At 44.8% G+C, this 16,844-nt stretch overlaps 1 protein-coding gene across 3 annotated transcripts in view; it reads right to left on the minus strand.

Moving 5' to 3' along the window:
• The window catches only part of MITF (melanocyte inducing transcription factor), a 96,729-nt gene extending 89,222 nt beyond the window's left edge, over positions 1-7,507 (minus strand). For 2 of the 3 annotated variants that reach the window (XM_085590309.1, XM_077786167.2), the window contains exons 1-2: positions 7,384-7,507; positions 7,174-7,291 (exon numbers count right to left, since the gene is read on the minus strand). In XM_085590309.1, the coding sequence (XP_085446435.1) occupies positions 7,174-7,277 (104 nt within the window). In that variant the 5' untranslated portion in view covers positions 7,278-7,291; positions 7,384-7,507. The other variant, XM_021550781.3, reaches the window with a different exon arrangement.
• Between the last annotated feature and the right edge of the window lie 9,337 nt (positions 7,508-16,844).

Consider the following 16,844-nt stretch of genomic DNA (forward strand, 5'->3'; position numbering starts at 1 on the left):
AGAGGCTGCTAATTACAACATTAAAATACTAGCCCGAACCCCACATTACACTTGCATTCTGTTTTACATAGCAGTACACGTAACAATCATCACAGCAAGCTGCTCTGTTGGCTCATGCTGGAAGAAGTAATTATACATCACAGCAACACAATTTTGCCCTTCAACCTGCCAGTCCAGTCCATGCAGCAGCTGCAAGCAGCAGGTCAGGGTTGGGGGGGGAGCCTACAGAGAGTGTTTCTATATAATCACTTACCACTGAAGAGAAAAAAAGCTAAAAACCACCAGCCCCCGTCTTGCATGCTTGGCAGAAGGCTGCTAACACAAACATTACAGCAGGCCTTGGAGCAGGGATGTTACCAGAAAAAATGAGCTCCATCCAAGGGCACTACTAGTGTTGAAGTATTAGCTGAGAGTTGTAGTGCAAGCCCTCTTTAGTAATTGTCACCATTTTTGTGCCTGTACCAGCGATACCCACACTATCCTGTTTCACTTGGACACTGCTGTGACCTCTCAAAGACCTGTTCTCAGGTGAAGCCCACAGGCAGCAGTGACTCAGGTCTATGCAAGTTCTCAAGCTGAATTTCTGGGCAAAGATACTGAGACAGAGCCTTTCAAAAGGCACCCCAAAACTGTTAGTGCAGAGCCTTGCGGTGCCTAACACTGAAAACTGCACTTAACTTCTGCCCCAGATGGACTGGAGAACAAGGATGACCTCTTCCAAGACTTTGACTGCAGTGAACCTGAATATTTCAATCTTGACATTCAAAGCAGCATCAGGTTTTTCACAGCTGCTGCAGATAAAGTAGTGGCATAGTTATACTGTGAATATGCAATAAAATTCATTTTCCTGTGCTGTTTTTTTTCCTCCAGTATGAAATGAAGTGTAAAACTACACACAACCCATTAGTTGTGCTGTTACTGTTTAACTAGAGATTATAAAAAATAAATCGTCACAGTTCTTGTATGATAGTGATGCAACAGTTAACTATCCAGCAAAATCTGCCATGCCAGACTGCTTAATCATGTTGTCTTTGTTCCAGAAAAAAAATTATATTAAAAGACAGTTAATTTTTCCAAGCAAAAATGTTACAGCCTGTGTATTTCAAAAACATTTTGAATCCAAAATAGAACAAGACAGACAATAATGGCCAAGAGCCTGACCAGCTTAATGGAAGTTGGACTCTCATTTTGTTCCCAACACTGAAACAGCAGATTGTTCACAGAAGACAATTAAGAGCCAACACACAATTTAAATTTTTTTAGCAGAAAAGTAAACAGAAAATTACTCCTTCTGTTTCATTTTCTAAGTCTTTTAAAAGCAAACACAGAAACAGGACAGCATCATTAAGTGTCAGAATAGCTTTCTCCTGTACCCTCATTTTTAAGCAGCTGTACTGATTTTTCCCCAATCAACTTTTAATCAGAGAACATGTTTAAGAGTCTGAATTTGCTTGTAAAATTGTACATCTGCAAATCTCTTCTGCTCTTGCTTCCAGTTTTCTCCTAGATCCTGACCAGACTGTACAGCAGGAATTAGTCATGCTGCCTACCACACTGCTGGGAAGGACCTCTGATACACTGCCCTAAGTGCCAAATAAAAACATGCACAGTGCACAAGAGGCTCTGCAATTACTTGCTAATGACAGTGGATAGATTCACAGCAGCCCCACAAATTCTATACCAGAAGCTTGTGAAATTACCTCCACTCTATGTGGGGAAATGAGCACTACTAGGGGCAGCCCAGCTCTCCATCAGCAGGGCTGCACAGGCTTATTTTCAGCCTTTTAAGAGACAGAATATATTGATTCAAATGATCACCTGGAATCTGCAAACCAACAGCAGCCAGCTAGGGAAGTTTCCTGCTCACCAGAAAAGTATGGATTTATTTCAAGCAGAATGCATCTGTACTTGTACACAACTAACGCAGCCAGCAGCTTGATAAATAAAAAGCAAACACATGTGCCTGCTAAAAGATGCACAGTCAGTGCAGCCAACTCAGCCTCAAAATATCTGTGCCCTCTCTGATCAGCTTGGCAGCCACACAAAACCCTCCCGAGGAAAGCAGGCCAGAGAAGCAAAAAGGTGACGCTCAATAGTTCGTATCAAAGCAAATGCTGAACTGAATTTCATGGGCTATTTCTGTTTCTTTGCTAAATAGCAAAGGCCTACTGCAAATAGCAGAGTGAGAGTTGTGCAGGAGAGAAAAGGTCACCCAGGATCTCTCACCATGGCAAATGCTGTGCTATAGACAGGGAGCAGCACCAGCTTCCCGTGTAAAGAAATATATGTAAAGAAATACATGGAAATATCACTTATTGTCTCCACATGTTTATACAACAGACACTCCAACAGCAGCCTTTCCTTTTAAGACTGTTTTCAAAAATAAAAAAGTACAGAAAGATGTGGTGAAGGTTTCCTTCCCAGTGCAGCGAATTTGAGGTGCAGAATAAACATGGAATTATTGACTCAGTCACAAAAATGTTACCAGAGAGATTTCAGAGACATACTTCTGGCTTAGCTCTACTCCCACTGACGTCGGTTCAGACTTCTACCACTGATTTCAGGCAGTACTGGCCTACGTAGCACTTCCAGCTCAGCTATTATTACCTTTTAGTTTAAAATATGTAATGTTCCTCTGTAACAGACGGAAAAATATTTCAGGAACTTTTTAAATCTGTTCCTCCAAGATACATTTTGATTTTTTTTTAATCACACTGAGACACGGTTCCTGGATGCAAGAACATGTGACCTGTTCTAAATAAAGGATATTTTCCACTTCTTGCACAACTGGAACAGATATAAGCAGTAGCTTGAACAAACTGCATTGCAGAACCCAACCAGAATATAAAACACTTGAACAAGATCCATAAATAGCAGTAATATGAAAAGACTACCTCCAATAAGGCACAAACTCAATGTTAAGCCTAATGTAATCAAGTTCAAATTCAATCACGCTGCAAAGTTCATTTACAAAATTAAATTTGATCATCTGCAGGCTAAGGCACTAGGGCACTTTAGAAGAGTCCTCTTTGGCTCCAGAGTAAGCATACATTTCAATTTGGCAAAATTAGTATCTCCTCAGCAATCATTGTGTATTAAAAGAGAAGCTTTAACTAAATCAAAACTTCAGTGTTGAGTAGATAAGAGTAAAAATCCAAACAGGAATGCTTTACAGGGGATCCTAACTGGAGAGAGATGAGGCACCAGCTGATATAAGTAAAATATTGAAGGTTTTCACAAAGGAAAAGGTTTTTGGACAGCAGGAATGAAGAGGATTTTATAAAGACATCACTGCTTTAATAATAACAAACTCTACATCCCAATGTTATTGCTCATAAAACAAAAATAAGCCTCCTAAGAAACTATCATGCAAATTAAATGCATTTCCTAATATTTTCTTACACTAAAAATTCTTCAGTAACTGCATCATTCAGGTGCTTTTTAAACAGTCTGAAAACATAGACAACAGAAAAGGGCACAAATAGCAGTAATTTATCTGCTAGGATTAGGAGCATGGCAGTAAATTACAACAGCTGACAATAATTTGCTGGTGCCTGCGATGTCACACAGACCATCCAAATGGAAACACATTGCAGACAACAAAAAAATACAGAGAAAATCAATTTAATATCAAAAACTTTACTGCATTTGTCACACCTGGGCTCCTTCAGAGTGCCCTGTGCAATGGCAGGCTGTACAGCCTTTACCTCCAGATACCAGTTTGACATCCAAAACATTGCCAAATGATTTAAAGTGTCCCCATTTGAGATGTAACTCAATCCTCCAGTGCCCTGCTGACTGTGTGCAGACACGTCAGGACCCATGTTGACTTTTGGTAATAAAGCTCCATCAATTTCATTGTACAGTGCTCATACCAGGAAACAAACCTTATCTGCTTGTTCATTACATAAACACATACATATTTAAGTGTATGTACTTGTACATTAAGACTATTATACTTTGTTAATATGGTAGGAGAGGAAAAAAATATGAATATGAGGGGGAAAAAAATAGATCTCATTTTCTTACTGGGTAGCCTGAAAGCCCATTTTCCTCCCATAGAGAAAAGTGACTCTGGAAAAACCAAAGGAACTGAAACATCATCTCAGTTTTCAAAGACATCCGACCACGGCAAATTCCAGAGATCTCATGAATATAGGTATTACTTTACCCAAGGATCCAACTTCTCAAGATTTGGGAGGGTTTGGGAAGTATGGGTTTGACTGATCGATCTCAGCCCCATGCATCTTCTCCACCCCCTGTGATTAAAGCTTTTGCTGGGCTTACATTTTAACTTGGCCTCTAGCATTCAATTGTGGCTTGGCCTAAGTTAGCACAGTATTTACTGCAAAAAGCTTTTATTATTGGACCCCTTGCGGCTTTGGATTGCAGACTTGAATTATGAAACAGGGATGGAGTAACTGTGAGGGCATACTGAAGAGGAGAAATCTTTAACTGGATGTCACTATTGGAAAACAAGTAATGTGGGAGGAAGCAAATAGGAGAATTTCACTGAGAGAAGGATGGCAGTATGAGCAGGGCTGAGTTAAACTGGTCAACAAAACTGTTTCTTCTTGATTCAGAGCACTGACATTCTTACCTATTTCTGAGCAGGATGAAATTTTCTCTGTACTCACAATTTCAGCTGCTGTGAGTAAGCCAAAGATGCTTCTCAACTCTTATGGCTAGAAAGATCAGAGAAAGCCCTGAACGTTGCTAGGAAATCAGCATTTCTCACCAGGGAAAAGAGCAGATTGCTGTTTAGACTCAGCTCCTCACATCAGCTCTGGTTTGCCTGCTCCCCAGGCACCCTTCCAGAGCCAGGCTGTGGAGAGGGTAAGAAAGCAATTCCCATGGCCAGTTCCACAACTACACCACGCTGACCTGCTGCTACTCCACTCACTGCTATGCAATTACTCCTGATTTACATCCACAAGAGAAAGCAGCAGGGTGATGCTGATACCCTCGATAATCATCAGTCAGACTGGTTCCAGGCCTGAGCAAAGCTGAAGGACTACAGAAGTTCTCCGAGATATGATCATGAAACAAACAGGTTTGGGAGCAACTTCTGTCTCCTGTTATCGTCAAGTTTTATCAGCCTGGCTCCAGGGACAGGTTTATATGGACCTGGCAGGGCCCCTGACTCCTCTGCATCTTCATCTCCCACAATACCAGGAAGACAGCTGAGACTCTCCCTCGAGGTACGAGCTGTACGTGAGCTGGGCAGGCTCCACACTGAGGTTAACATGTCAGTTCACTATCTGCCAGAAAAGCCATGGATTGTTATTCCACCCTCAGGCTGCCTCTTCTCACACACACGGCTACATGTGGAGGGACACGAGGCAGACTGGGACGAACTGGTCACTGCTCCAAAAAGCTGTCCTGGAAACATCAGGACAGATGTTGGCCTGAGGCATCACCAGGATTTAAACCCAGAGGGTGGGCAGTGCTGTCTCTGCAGGAATATCAGGTAAGAATGAACTGGGGAAATTCACTCCAGGGAAATTTGAAGTGACAACATTTATAAGACAGTAAAATACTCCAGTGCTTCATTAGAGAGTTTATTCACTTCTCCCTGAGAGAGGTGAACAATGCAAGGCTGCATTTGGGTCCCAAAGTATCAAGTCACAGGAATTAAGAGCAGTTGCAGCATCTGTGCAATGTCAAATGCAGGCCTACCACCTAAGCTCCAGTGCAGACCTGCTATCCATGCTCACACCAGGAAAGCACAGACAAACTGCTGACTACAGAGAGGAGAGCCACAAAGGGACAACTGCACACCAGTTAGGACACACAGCTGGTACAAACAGGGCTACTGGGCCACAGCACAGCAGTCATGACTGCTGCACTCCCCTGGCAACACAAGCACTAAACCCAAAGCCCTGTGTGTCTCTCAGCTGCCTCCATCACAGCTGGAACCCATCAGTGCTGGTGAACTCCATCTGCTCTGCACATTAGCCTGGCTCTCAGATAATTACCTGGGTAATGGCAATTTCCCTGCATAACCTTAGGGAGCAAAGGAGTTCTGGCAACTTCAGTTTGGCTGGATGGCCTGTCAGGCTGTACATCACCACCACACCGTTTCTGAGCCAGACCAAGGGTACAGCATGAGGCAGTGCTGCCATGAAGACAAGCCACAGGAGGTGGCCCCACATCTGTAAGCCCTTGTGACAGCAACAGAATTTTTAACACCTCTTACTACAAACCTTCAGTATTCTGAAACACTGAAAAAATGATCAAAAAGTAATTTATTTACTTTGAAGTTTGTCTGACAGGCTGTACAATCCAAACTCATTCTAGCACCTTTTTATTAACATTTATATTCTTATTTATTTTTCCATTACACACAGACGTAGGAAGAGCAGTGTTCAAAACTAAAAAGTGAATACAGAGACAGGCTAACAACAGACTTGATGAAAACCACAGTACACTTGCAGCAATGACCTTACATCCAGCAGAGTGCTGCTAAGGAGTGTTGAGGTGAAATGGAGGGTTCCCTGAATGAAAAAACAGAGGGAGAAATGTGCCATAGCTGACAAGGTGGATGCTCAAGGCGCGGGAGAGCAGTGACTTTCTTTTTGCAGCAGTAGGACGGACAACAGCTCGCTAACAGCCCACAAGGGAGGGGAACACACGCAGACCGCCTTATTTTCCTTTACGGAGCGTATCTACGCGATGCAGCCGCTCCAGATAAGCAAACAGTGTCTATTTCAGGGAAGAACCACTCTAGGAAGAAAGTGACCTACCTAGCCAAACTTTTCAGTCCCCAAGCAAGTAACAAACCCGCTCTCAGACACAAAAAAAACAAACAAACAAACAAAAAAAACCAACAAAATAAACCACAAAAAAAAAATCCTCAACCAAAAACAATCAAGAACAACCTTATACGCCACAAGCCCTTGCAGCTACCAGACCCTCCGCAGCTCCGCGCTCGGCCGGGGTCTCGCCGCGGCGCTCCCCGGGGCAGGCGCGGCCCCGGCCCGGCCTGGCCCCGCTGCCGGCGGGGCTGCCCCGGTGACAGCCGGGCCCGCACGGCCAACAATGCCCTTTACATAACGCGGGCCCGGCCCGCCCTCCGCCAACAACGCCGCTATTATGGCACGGAGCGCTCGGCGGCCGCCCCGCTGCGCAGCGCCGGCCGCGGGGACGATGCTCCGCGCCCCGCGCCCCCACCTGCTCTTGAGGGGCTGGCTCTTCAGCTCGTAGTACGTCTTGGGCTCCTCGTGGAACTCCTCGCCCACCTCGAAGTCCGGCACGATCCCCGACTCCGCCTGCATCGTCGCCGCGGCCGCTGCGAGAGGGAGAGACGGGAGGTTACGGCTGCGGCGCCGAGCGAGCCCCGCCGCCCGCCCCGCTCCGCGCCGCGCCGCCGGCCGGGCTCACACTCAGCGCCGCCCGCCCCGCCTGGGACTTGTAGTCCGCCCCGGGGCCGGCCCGGCCGCCTCCGCCCGCCGCGCACTACAAGTCCCGCCGCGCCGCGCCGGGAGGGCAGGGCCGCGCCGGGCCGCCGCTGTCAGCCCGAGCGCGGGGCCGCCCCGCGCATCCCGCCCCATTCCCGCCCCATTCCCGGCCCGGCCCGGCCCGGCCCGTTCCCGCCCCGTTCCCGGCCCGGCCGTGCGCGCCACCTGCCGCCCCGCCCCCGCCGTGACGTCACGCGGCTCTGACGGCACCGGTGCCGCGCGTGACGTCACGCTGGCCGCAGCCCCCCTCAGCAGCGGCAGCGGCCGCAGAGCGCTGCGGGTGTTCCTAAAACCGCAAAGTCCTGCCATGGTTTGGGTTGGAGGCGGCCTTGAAGCCCGTCTCGTTCACCCCCTCCATGGGCAGGGACACCTTCCACTGTCCCAGGGCGCTCCAAGCCCCGTCCAGCCTGGCTTTGGGCGCTGTCAGGGATGTGGCAGCCACAGCTTGTCTGTGCCAGTGCCTCCCCGCCCTCACAGGGAACAGTGTCTTCCTCATATACAGTCTAAACCTGCGCTCTCTCTGTTTGAATCCATTCTCCCTCGTCCTGTCACTTCAGGCTCTTGTAAGAAGTCCCTCTCTGTCTTTTTGTAGGCTCCTTTCAGGTACTGGAAGAGACCAGCACAAAGGGCTCTGCATCTCCCCTTGGGAACAAGCTGCAAACAACATTCCTGCGCTGCTGCAAACCCAGGAATCAGCCCTGCCAGGAGTTCAGTTAGAGGGGAGGCTGTGATGGGTTTGAGTGCCCACAGCAGAGCTCAAGCAGTGACAGAGCATGGGACATTTATTGTGACTTACTTTGATGGGTACAAAAGCAATCCCAGGACTTTGCACTTCTCCAATTAAGTTCCCAGAAGAAGAATTGACAGCTCTAAGTGGCTTCCTTTGAACTTTATCTGCTTTTATCAAGAGTCCAAAGCTCATAAACATGGCAAAGAAAGATTCAGTAAAATGGGGCATTCAAACCCAGCTGGGCTTCAGTTATTTCCAGCAGAAATGTTTGAATGCCCTCTCATCTTCCAGTTTGGCTCCTGGCGTGTTTGGGACGCTAAGAGCAGATAATCTCAGAACGTGGAGGTGGGAAGAGCCTCTGCCACCCACCATTGTACCCACACCGGTGTCAGTCCCAGGGAGAGCCAAGGAGGGAGGGCTGGGTGGGAGGGTGGCAAGGAGGATTTGGCACAGGAACATTTGGATGGTGTCAGGGATCAGAGATGTCCTGTGCCTGCTCAGCCCCTCTGAGTGATGGTGTTGGTCCTTCCTGGGGTTCAAAGATGCTGGAGGTGGAGGGTTCCATTTAGAACTTGTTAAATGATCCTGTTTGGCCTTTGTTGTTTTCTTCAGTTTGGGGGTTGGCGCTGCAGGAAGATGGATTTCAGGAATGGGGTTCGTCCCTGTGTTCACGAGGGGCCTTCTGTCAGCACTGGCTAATCTTCCTTTACAACACAGAGGGCAAGAAACCTTCCCCAGCTCTGTCCTGTCTCCTTACATACTGTGACTTAGGATGGCAGGGACGCACCTCAGTACAGAAATTCCATAGGGAATTTCATTCACAGCATTTTCCCAGAGCTTTGGCCTCACTTAATGGAGTCATAGCACAACTCAGAGACCTGGGACATTTGAGGATGCTGTTGATAACTGATGTCTAATAATTGTGGTGCCATCATAGCACAGCTAAAATCACACTGCTCGTTTTGTGCCAGTGGAACACTGGTGACTCTAACACACCAGATGAAACAGAAAAGTTGTGTTTTCCCTACATCCTTTTCCTCCATCACAACTGCCAAAGCTGCTCAGAGCTGCACCAGGGACTGCTCACACCTGGGCAGCCAGGACTGCTGCTCACTTCACGCAATGTGAGGATTTGATAAAATAAACTCAAGAGTTCTATCTTGTTTCAGAAATTCAAATCTCAGATTATCATGCAGCTGCCAAACTCCAAGCAATGACTTAATAGCAAGTGTAATTACTTTAATGAATCAGATACAACAAATTGGATAATGCCCTGAAGAATGTTCTTTTGAGCCCACATTGGCAGATGGCTGGGATGGCTCGACAGAGGAGTAGGCTTGCTAACAGTGCTTTGGGGATAAAAAAAAAAGGCAACCAACAAACAATTAAAAACAACTTAGAATAAACCCACTGCTAGGCTAGATTTACAGCCTGAGCCTCTGTGGGTTAGGGGGTGTTGCTGAGGAGCTGTATTTTCACAAGTGAGGAATCACTCCATGATTTGATGAAGGCAGTAAACAGCAGGACTCATCTCTTTGCAATGATTTTGCTTCTATTTTTCCAGGTGTAAAAATGAGATATTATCTTCTGTTGTTCAAAATGTATAGCTTATGAGTCTTCAGCTCTGTTTTAATTATAGCACTAGTTCTAAAGAGCAAAGATCTCTTATGCAAATACATATCCTGGGCAATGCTGCTTCACTTGAGCTACCACAGCTTCAGCAGGAGCTGTGTGCGGCTCCCAGGGAGAAAGGAATCTGGATTACTTCTCATCAGACCATGAATCTTTTATTTCTGTCCTGCAACCTCTGTGCAATGCAAAGTTTTATCTGGTGTTCAGATTAAGGCAATTTCTCATTGCACCTGGGCTAGCTGGGACCTGGACACTGCTTTGCTGAGTCATACAAAGTGTTCTATTCATAACAGATGTCATCCGTGTTTATAATATCATCTTAGAGTTCATCTTTCAGGGTAAAAGAACAATACTTCAACTGTGCCTAAGCAGGATACCGACTCGTAAGCATACCCCAAAACAAAAACAGTGCTTAAAATTAATCTTATTATGCCAATATTGCAATTAAATTGCTGTAAAAAAACATGAAATTAACCCCAAAATACATATCAGGCAAAATTTAAGATGAAGTGACTATTGTGTTGCTGCAAGGTACAGATTTCTGTAGTTACTCTGTACAGCTGAAATTCTGTACAGCTCTGTTGATTGAGTTCCAGTTAAGAATGTCAGACTGCTTTAGGGAGGTGAGCAAGAACAATTATCTAGTTTAGCAGAGTGAAAAACAAAACACAGAAGGGTCATTTGTTAAACATCAAATCAGTGGCAGAACATGAACTTCAATCTGGTGTTCACATCATGGACATAACCCTACTAAGACTCTTACTAGGAAGTATTTCTGTAGAATTGTACTCCAAAAAGGATAATGGCCTAGAAGCAAGTCCCAAACACTCTCTAGGAGGTAAAGTCAGGTTTCGTAAGGGATAGCCTTGTATTCAGATTTAGGGCTCACAGGGGGTGGTCACCTTGATTTTTCTATTGCTTGAAAGCCAGTCCTTGCTAAGTCCTTTCCAGAGCTGGAAATTAACCCAGCAATAAAGGCAGTCTCAGTGTTTATGTGACACTTCTGTCTCATTTTTCACCCAAATTAACTCAACCCCCTCAAAAGCCATGAGCAGTTCTATCTGGGCTCCTCAATGCCATGTAGATACTGGGTCAGCATTGTTCAGTTATTTTTCAAATTATGGGTCTGATTTTGCTAAAGCCATTAAAATGTGTTCAGTTTATTGGGCAAATCTTCCTTTTCAGAGTAGGTTCCCATCAAGACTGAGAAAGCAGCACGAAGGTTCAGAAGACTGAAGGACTCTGGTTGTGCAGCTCCTGAGAAAGGTTTATCAGGACACACAGCTCTTCCTCATTCAGTATTTCCTGTGATTTCAGCAATGCTTTTCAGACACCGTGGGGTACAAAATTTAATGTGCAGCAAGCACATTGAGCAGAGCTGCTACTTTTCCCCCCCATTCCCCTTTGCATTTCCCTTACTTGTAATATACTCACTTATAATTCTCATCATTTGTATTTTTCTTCTTCTTCTAGCCTACAAGTACCATTGAAAATTATTCTCCCATCAGTAATGTTACTCCAGTCACAGTCTGGGGATCTCTAGTTGACAGCAGGGAGCAACAACATAGATTGATATCTCTATAAGTAGGCAAAAAATTGACACACAACTCAGCAGAGTTCCCAGTTTGCAAGAATTCCCCCGCACCAACCATTTGTGCATTCATGTGAAGAGGATAGGAAGCAGTCAATGCTGCTATTCAAAATAAAAAATAAACAGACATGTGATTTAATTTTGAAGAAAGTTCCCAGACTTTTGCATTCATACTCTGCATTGTACACTGTAAAATTCGTGAAGAGAATGCAATTTACCCCTGCAGACAAAAATACAAGAACTTGTTATGTTTCTTAATCTCCCTACAAGGCAGAAGACTTGGTAAAAGCTTTCAGCATTGAGTAGGAAAGAAAGGGGGCATTTAAGTGAGAGCTTCCAGTAGCCATGGAGAGATTCTGTAGAGTCTCACAGGAACATCCCTGTCCCATTTCTTTGCTCCACCAAACACATATAATGCCAGGTAAAATCTCCCATCTCCAAACTTTCATTTCTTGTTCCTTTTTTTCCAGCCACACTGGGGACCCCCAGCCTGTCACCCATCTCTTTCCATCCCCAGCTTCCATCCCATCTCTTTGCCCAGGCAAGGTATCTTTTCCCTCTTTTGGACTTCAGCTCCCTCCACCTCCCAGTGATACCCACACACTTTTATTTAATCACAGTTTCTGCCTACCCCAAGTGATGTTTGAGCTTTTTCTCCAATAAGGTGCAGTTTTCACCCTTTCGGCTTTCAAACCCAGGGTTTCCTTTTCCCCACTCAGGAAAAACAAATAATCTCCTCTCAGCTCTCTATAGACAAGACCTCAGAAGTGTAACAGACAGGAAATCCTGCTTCCATTTAGGGTGGAAAATGCCTGAGAGGGATGAAATTCATGGACATTTAACTGCTGCTTTGTTGTGCATATACCAGGTAAAGTTTTGCAAGGAATTATCATTTAGCCTGATTGTTACAAGAGCAGCATGTGACATATCTCTGACATACGTGAAAACCAGCAGCCACATACTGTGAGATCATTTTTCCAAGTTTTGTCAGTTTTCATGCAGGGCTTTGCTAGACAGCCAAAAACAACCAGATGTTTTGAGAAGGAATCCAAAAATTGTTTTATGAGGGAGAACAACAGGCCAGCTACCCCACGTCTCAGCAGAACAGCCTTGCCCTCCACAGCCTGCCCCACACAAATGTTATTGCCAAAGTTTGCATTTGCTCCTCTTAGAAAAAAAATTGGAGTTCTCAAATTGAAAATTTGTTACATGAATACACCAGGAGAAATAAGGAGAGTTCATATTTTAAAATATAGTTTCTAAGAATGTGTCATCAGTTTGGAACAAAGTCTGAAACCCTGTCAGTCCCAGGGTGGTTTTATCAGCAGAACTGAAGATTAATTCTGCAGCTGAGGCTCCCAAATGAATTATGTTACTCTAATGAATCATTCACTAATTCCTAGTCCTCCCTATCTTCATCTCTGCCATATTTGGATAGGTAACAGAAGAATTCAAGAAGGAACTGGACAATCTCTCTTGTTCAATATCCTTGTTTTGATTTTCACATGTTCCTCTTTCCAGATGCTAACTCATGACACTGGTTAGCAACAGCAGTGGTGGCACAAACAGAAGCTGGAAGAGCAATGTCATTCTGACTTGGCTTTAGGGCAAAAAAAAAAAAAAAATACAACCAAAAAGCCTAGACTGGGATTAAGTAATTCCCTTTGGTTCTTCATCAAAAGAATTGCCTTCATGATTTCCACGCCAGAGACTGAGCCTGGTGCTCGAGGCAGATGTTCCTGGGTTCAAACAGAGGGTGTGGGGGGGTCACAGCTGCCTCTGCAGGGACAAACAGTCAGTCCTGCATGGTTTGGGGAGGTATTCAGGGACAGGACTTGCAGGATGGAGAGGAGAGTCTGGGGACTCCTGCCTTCAGATCCTGGAGATCAGGATCTGACAGGCTCTGAACTGGGCTTGCAGCCAGTAACACCCGGTCAGCTCGGAAGTGGTGACTGTGCATTTGCAAGGGGAGAAGCAGGGAGTTGGCCTTTTCTTTGAGTGAAAGCTGAGGTTCTCCTGAGCTAGAACAGCTCTGAGAACTACTGCCTTGAGAATGACAAATCCAAGGCCAAGAACAGGGTCAGAAGGGCTGGCAGGAGGCTGCGCGTCATCAGCTGCTCCTGGGGACCAGAGCATTTTTCCTCCAGTGGGAAATCATTTGGGTCTTGTTTCTTGAGGAGGGCAGGGAAGGGAGCAGAAGCCAGAGCTGGAGCCCAGCAGGTTTCACAGACTGGGACTCGGAGACGGCCATGGCCTGGCTGGCAACAAGGGCTGGAAACTCAGTAAAACTCTGTGGAATAAAGTTTGTGAGGCCAAACCTCATCTGGCCAACACGGCATTGCAAATCCAGTTAATTAAACTGGTGCAAAGGCCAGAGCAGACATCGATAAACCAGGTTAAACTCTCACTTATGCTGATTTAATGTAATTCAGTACAGCATCAGTGGTAGTTAAACTGATTAGAGAGTTAACTGGTTTAAATACATTTGCCCTAAGTACTGGCACTGATTTAACAGGACTGCTTTAAAGTGAAAAGCAAACTGTAGACTTCTGCCAAACTTCTCCTGTTGTTTTTAAACCAGTACAACCTGTAGAGACATGTAAGAAATTGCTTTTAGCCAGGAGCAAAGAGCACTGAGACCAGGAGATTTGGCCCAGCAGCCCTGCTCTCTGGTGCCTTCTTCTCCTCAGTTTTCCTGAGAAAAAGAGCCATCTTCACATCAACAACACTCAGGTCTAAATTTGCTTCCCAAAAATCCTATTACAAAAGGTGAGACTAAAATCACAGCCTGTTTTTAAAATATACAGTCTCATCAATTTAGAGGGAAGGTGTTTGTTTCCTTTCCCACTGTCTAATAATAGTTTTGAATGGAAAAAGTAAAGATTTTTCAGTGAAAACTTTCTCAGCCTTTCTGTTTCTATACAATCCCATGAATGATTTCTGTGTTTTATGTGTCTTTTGAGATATTTTATTAAATGCACTATCTGAAGAGAATAAGACTTTTTGAACATTAGAATATGAATATTAGTAGTCACAATGAGTTCAAATACCAAGACTTTCCTATTTCTGCATTCCAACAGGCCTTTACACACACATCATGAAACTAAGCCCTCCTCAAATGTCTTCAATTACTCACTCACTTGAAATCAGAATATCAAATATTAATAATAATATTTAATCTAATAAATACTAAAATATTCTCCACCTGAAATCAGAATCCCTTTTTTCCCTTATCTGCTATATTTCTACATTTCTATGTCACCACCTAAAGAGTTTGTCTTCAAACAAAAATTAAGCAGTGAAAGAATCATAAATCCAAAGCAAAATAAAAAAGTCTTTAGTACATAAAGCCTGCTGAGACTTGTGGGGCTTTTGAAGCAGAGGATTTAAGGGATGAAGGCCAATTTGCTAAATTTTTTGTGTTACTTTTCACACTCTTAGATGTACAAAAAGGATGCCTTCAGCTAGCAAGACAGTGTGGCAAGTATTTTAAATCCATATTATACAGAGGTAATTGGCAGCATCAAGGGCCAAAACTGTGTATAGCTGAGATCAAAACTGCCCATATTAAAAAAAAAAAATCTTCCCAAAACTCTTCTTGAATGATCACAAAATGCTTTGCTCAGAATGTGTGCCTATTTCAGATCCCCACAGGGCTGTAATACATTTTTTCCCCTTATTGTCTCAGCAGGTTGCCATTTGATCTGAACAGGCTTTGTAAGGCCATGTCATTGCCTCCATCCACCTGGAAAGGATAATTTTCCAGAGGATTCTTTTTTCTTTAACGAGGCTTCATTAAGAAAAGGGCAGTTAAAGGCCTGTTAGCCCAACCCAATGTGCTGAATGTGAATCCATTGGGCCCATGTCCTGCTTGTGAAGAAAGGCCACTCAGCCATGAAGAAGGGATGTCCCTTCCCTTAGTGCAAATCCAGGGAGGAGTTTAAATGTTTACTTCAAATGTGTGCCTACAAGAAGCAAAAAACATGTTAGCTTACACAGTAAAATGCTTTTGTGGTTTTGCCCCTCTGTTTGGGATGCAAATAGTCTCCATCAACTGTTCCCCACACTTCTGTGTTCATCCAGAACTCGTTCCCATCAGTGCCAGCCCAGTCCTCTGGGAAGCACCAATGCTCCTTTCTGTGTGGGGACAACTGATAGAGGATGGCACAGCCTGGACCAAACAGTGCTGAGCTCAGTGACTCGAATCCATGAGCAGACACAGGGCTGAGCCTTCCACACCCTGCCCAATGATGTAGTGCATGAGAACTGGGTACTCAGACTGCTTCAGATGGCCTCAATTATCTGGCAGAGCAGCTTTCAGGGATATGGCTGAAGTGAGCTGACTCCTCTCCAAGGAGCTCGTCAGTCAGCAAGCCAGACCTGGAGCTCATATTGTCTGCTTTCCCAGCAGTTAATGCCATTACTGGGGTAAAATGAAGCAAAAAGTACACTCTGTACAGCTGTGGGGGAATGGAAGAAACTGTCTAGTGATATCCATGGAAAATCATTGCACAGCAGGCCTTGAGATGAAGTTATTTGCAGCACAAAGGCCTTGCTCAGCAGCCAGTCAAGCCTCTTTGGAAGGGTTGAGTCTAGAGTAGCCAAAGTTACCTGAAATCCACCTTCCTTTGCTCACCCAGGCTTTAATTTTTCCATTCAAAACTATTATTAGACAGTGGGAAAGGAAACAAACACCTTCCCTCTAAATTGATGAGACTGTATATTTTAAAAACAGGCTGTGATTTTAGTCTCACCTTTTGTAATAGGATTTTTGGGAAGCAAATTTAGACCTGAGTGTTGTTGATGTGAGGACGGCTCTGTTTCTCAGGAAAGCTGAGGAAAACTGCTACAGACCTGGTTGCCTGTGGCATTCAAGCAGTGCAGAGCGGCCTTCAGTATCAAGGAACCCAGTAGTTAACTCACACCCATCTGCATCCAGCTAATTAGTCTGATTGTTGCCAGAACCTTCGGAAATCTTTTACATTTCAATAAAGGCAAAGAGGAGGCTCCATGTTGTGGCTCACAGATGCTCTGATACACACCAGTGGGAGTTCCTGTATCAGTTAGACCTGATCCCTATCAGGGGAGAGGTATTTCTGAAGTAGATTATTCTGTCTGGAGCTGATAAAGCCTATCTCACCTAATTTTCCCCAACAGTGGCTGGATTTACTGGATTCAGGGTGTACTGGTGAGCAGGATCAGAGCTCAAGCTCTGTGGAAAGCCTGGAGAAGGTGCTGTCCAAGCCCAGGAACTCAAGTCCTGCTTCTTATAAAGAGCTAAATTTTACTCTGTTCATGCCAGGTGATTACAAGGCACCTCAATATGTGTCTAGCCTTTCATGGAAAATCATCTTCCTCCCCATGAAGAAGGGTTTTTAACCAGCTGTATTTCTCATCCACTGCAAGTGCATAAAGCACTATTCAAGCCACT

Source organism: Lonchura striata, chromosome 12, assembly GCF_050655825.1.
Source record: "Lonchura striata isolate lonStrDom1 chromosome 12, ASM5065582v1, whole genome shotgun sequence".
Lineage (NCBI taxonomy): Eukaryota > Metazoa > Chordata > Aves > Passeriformes > Estrildidae > Lonchura > Lonchura striata.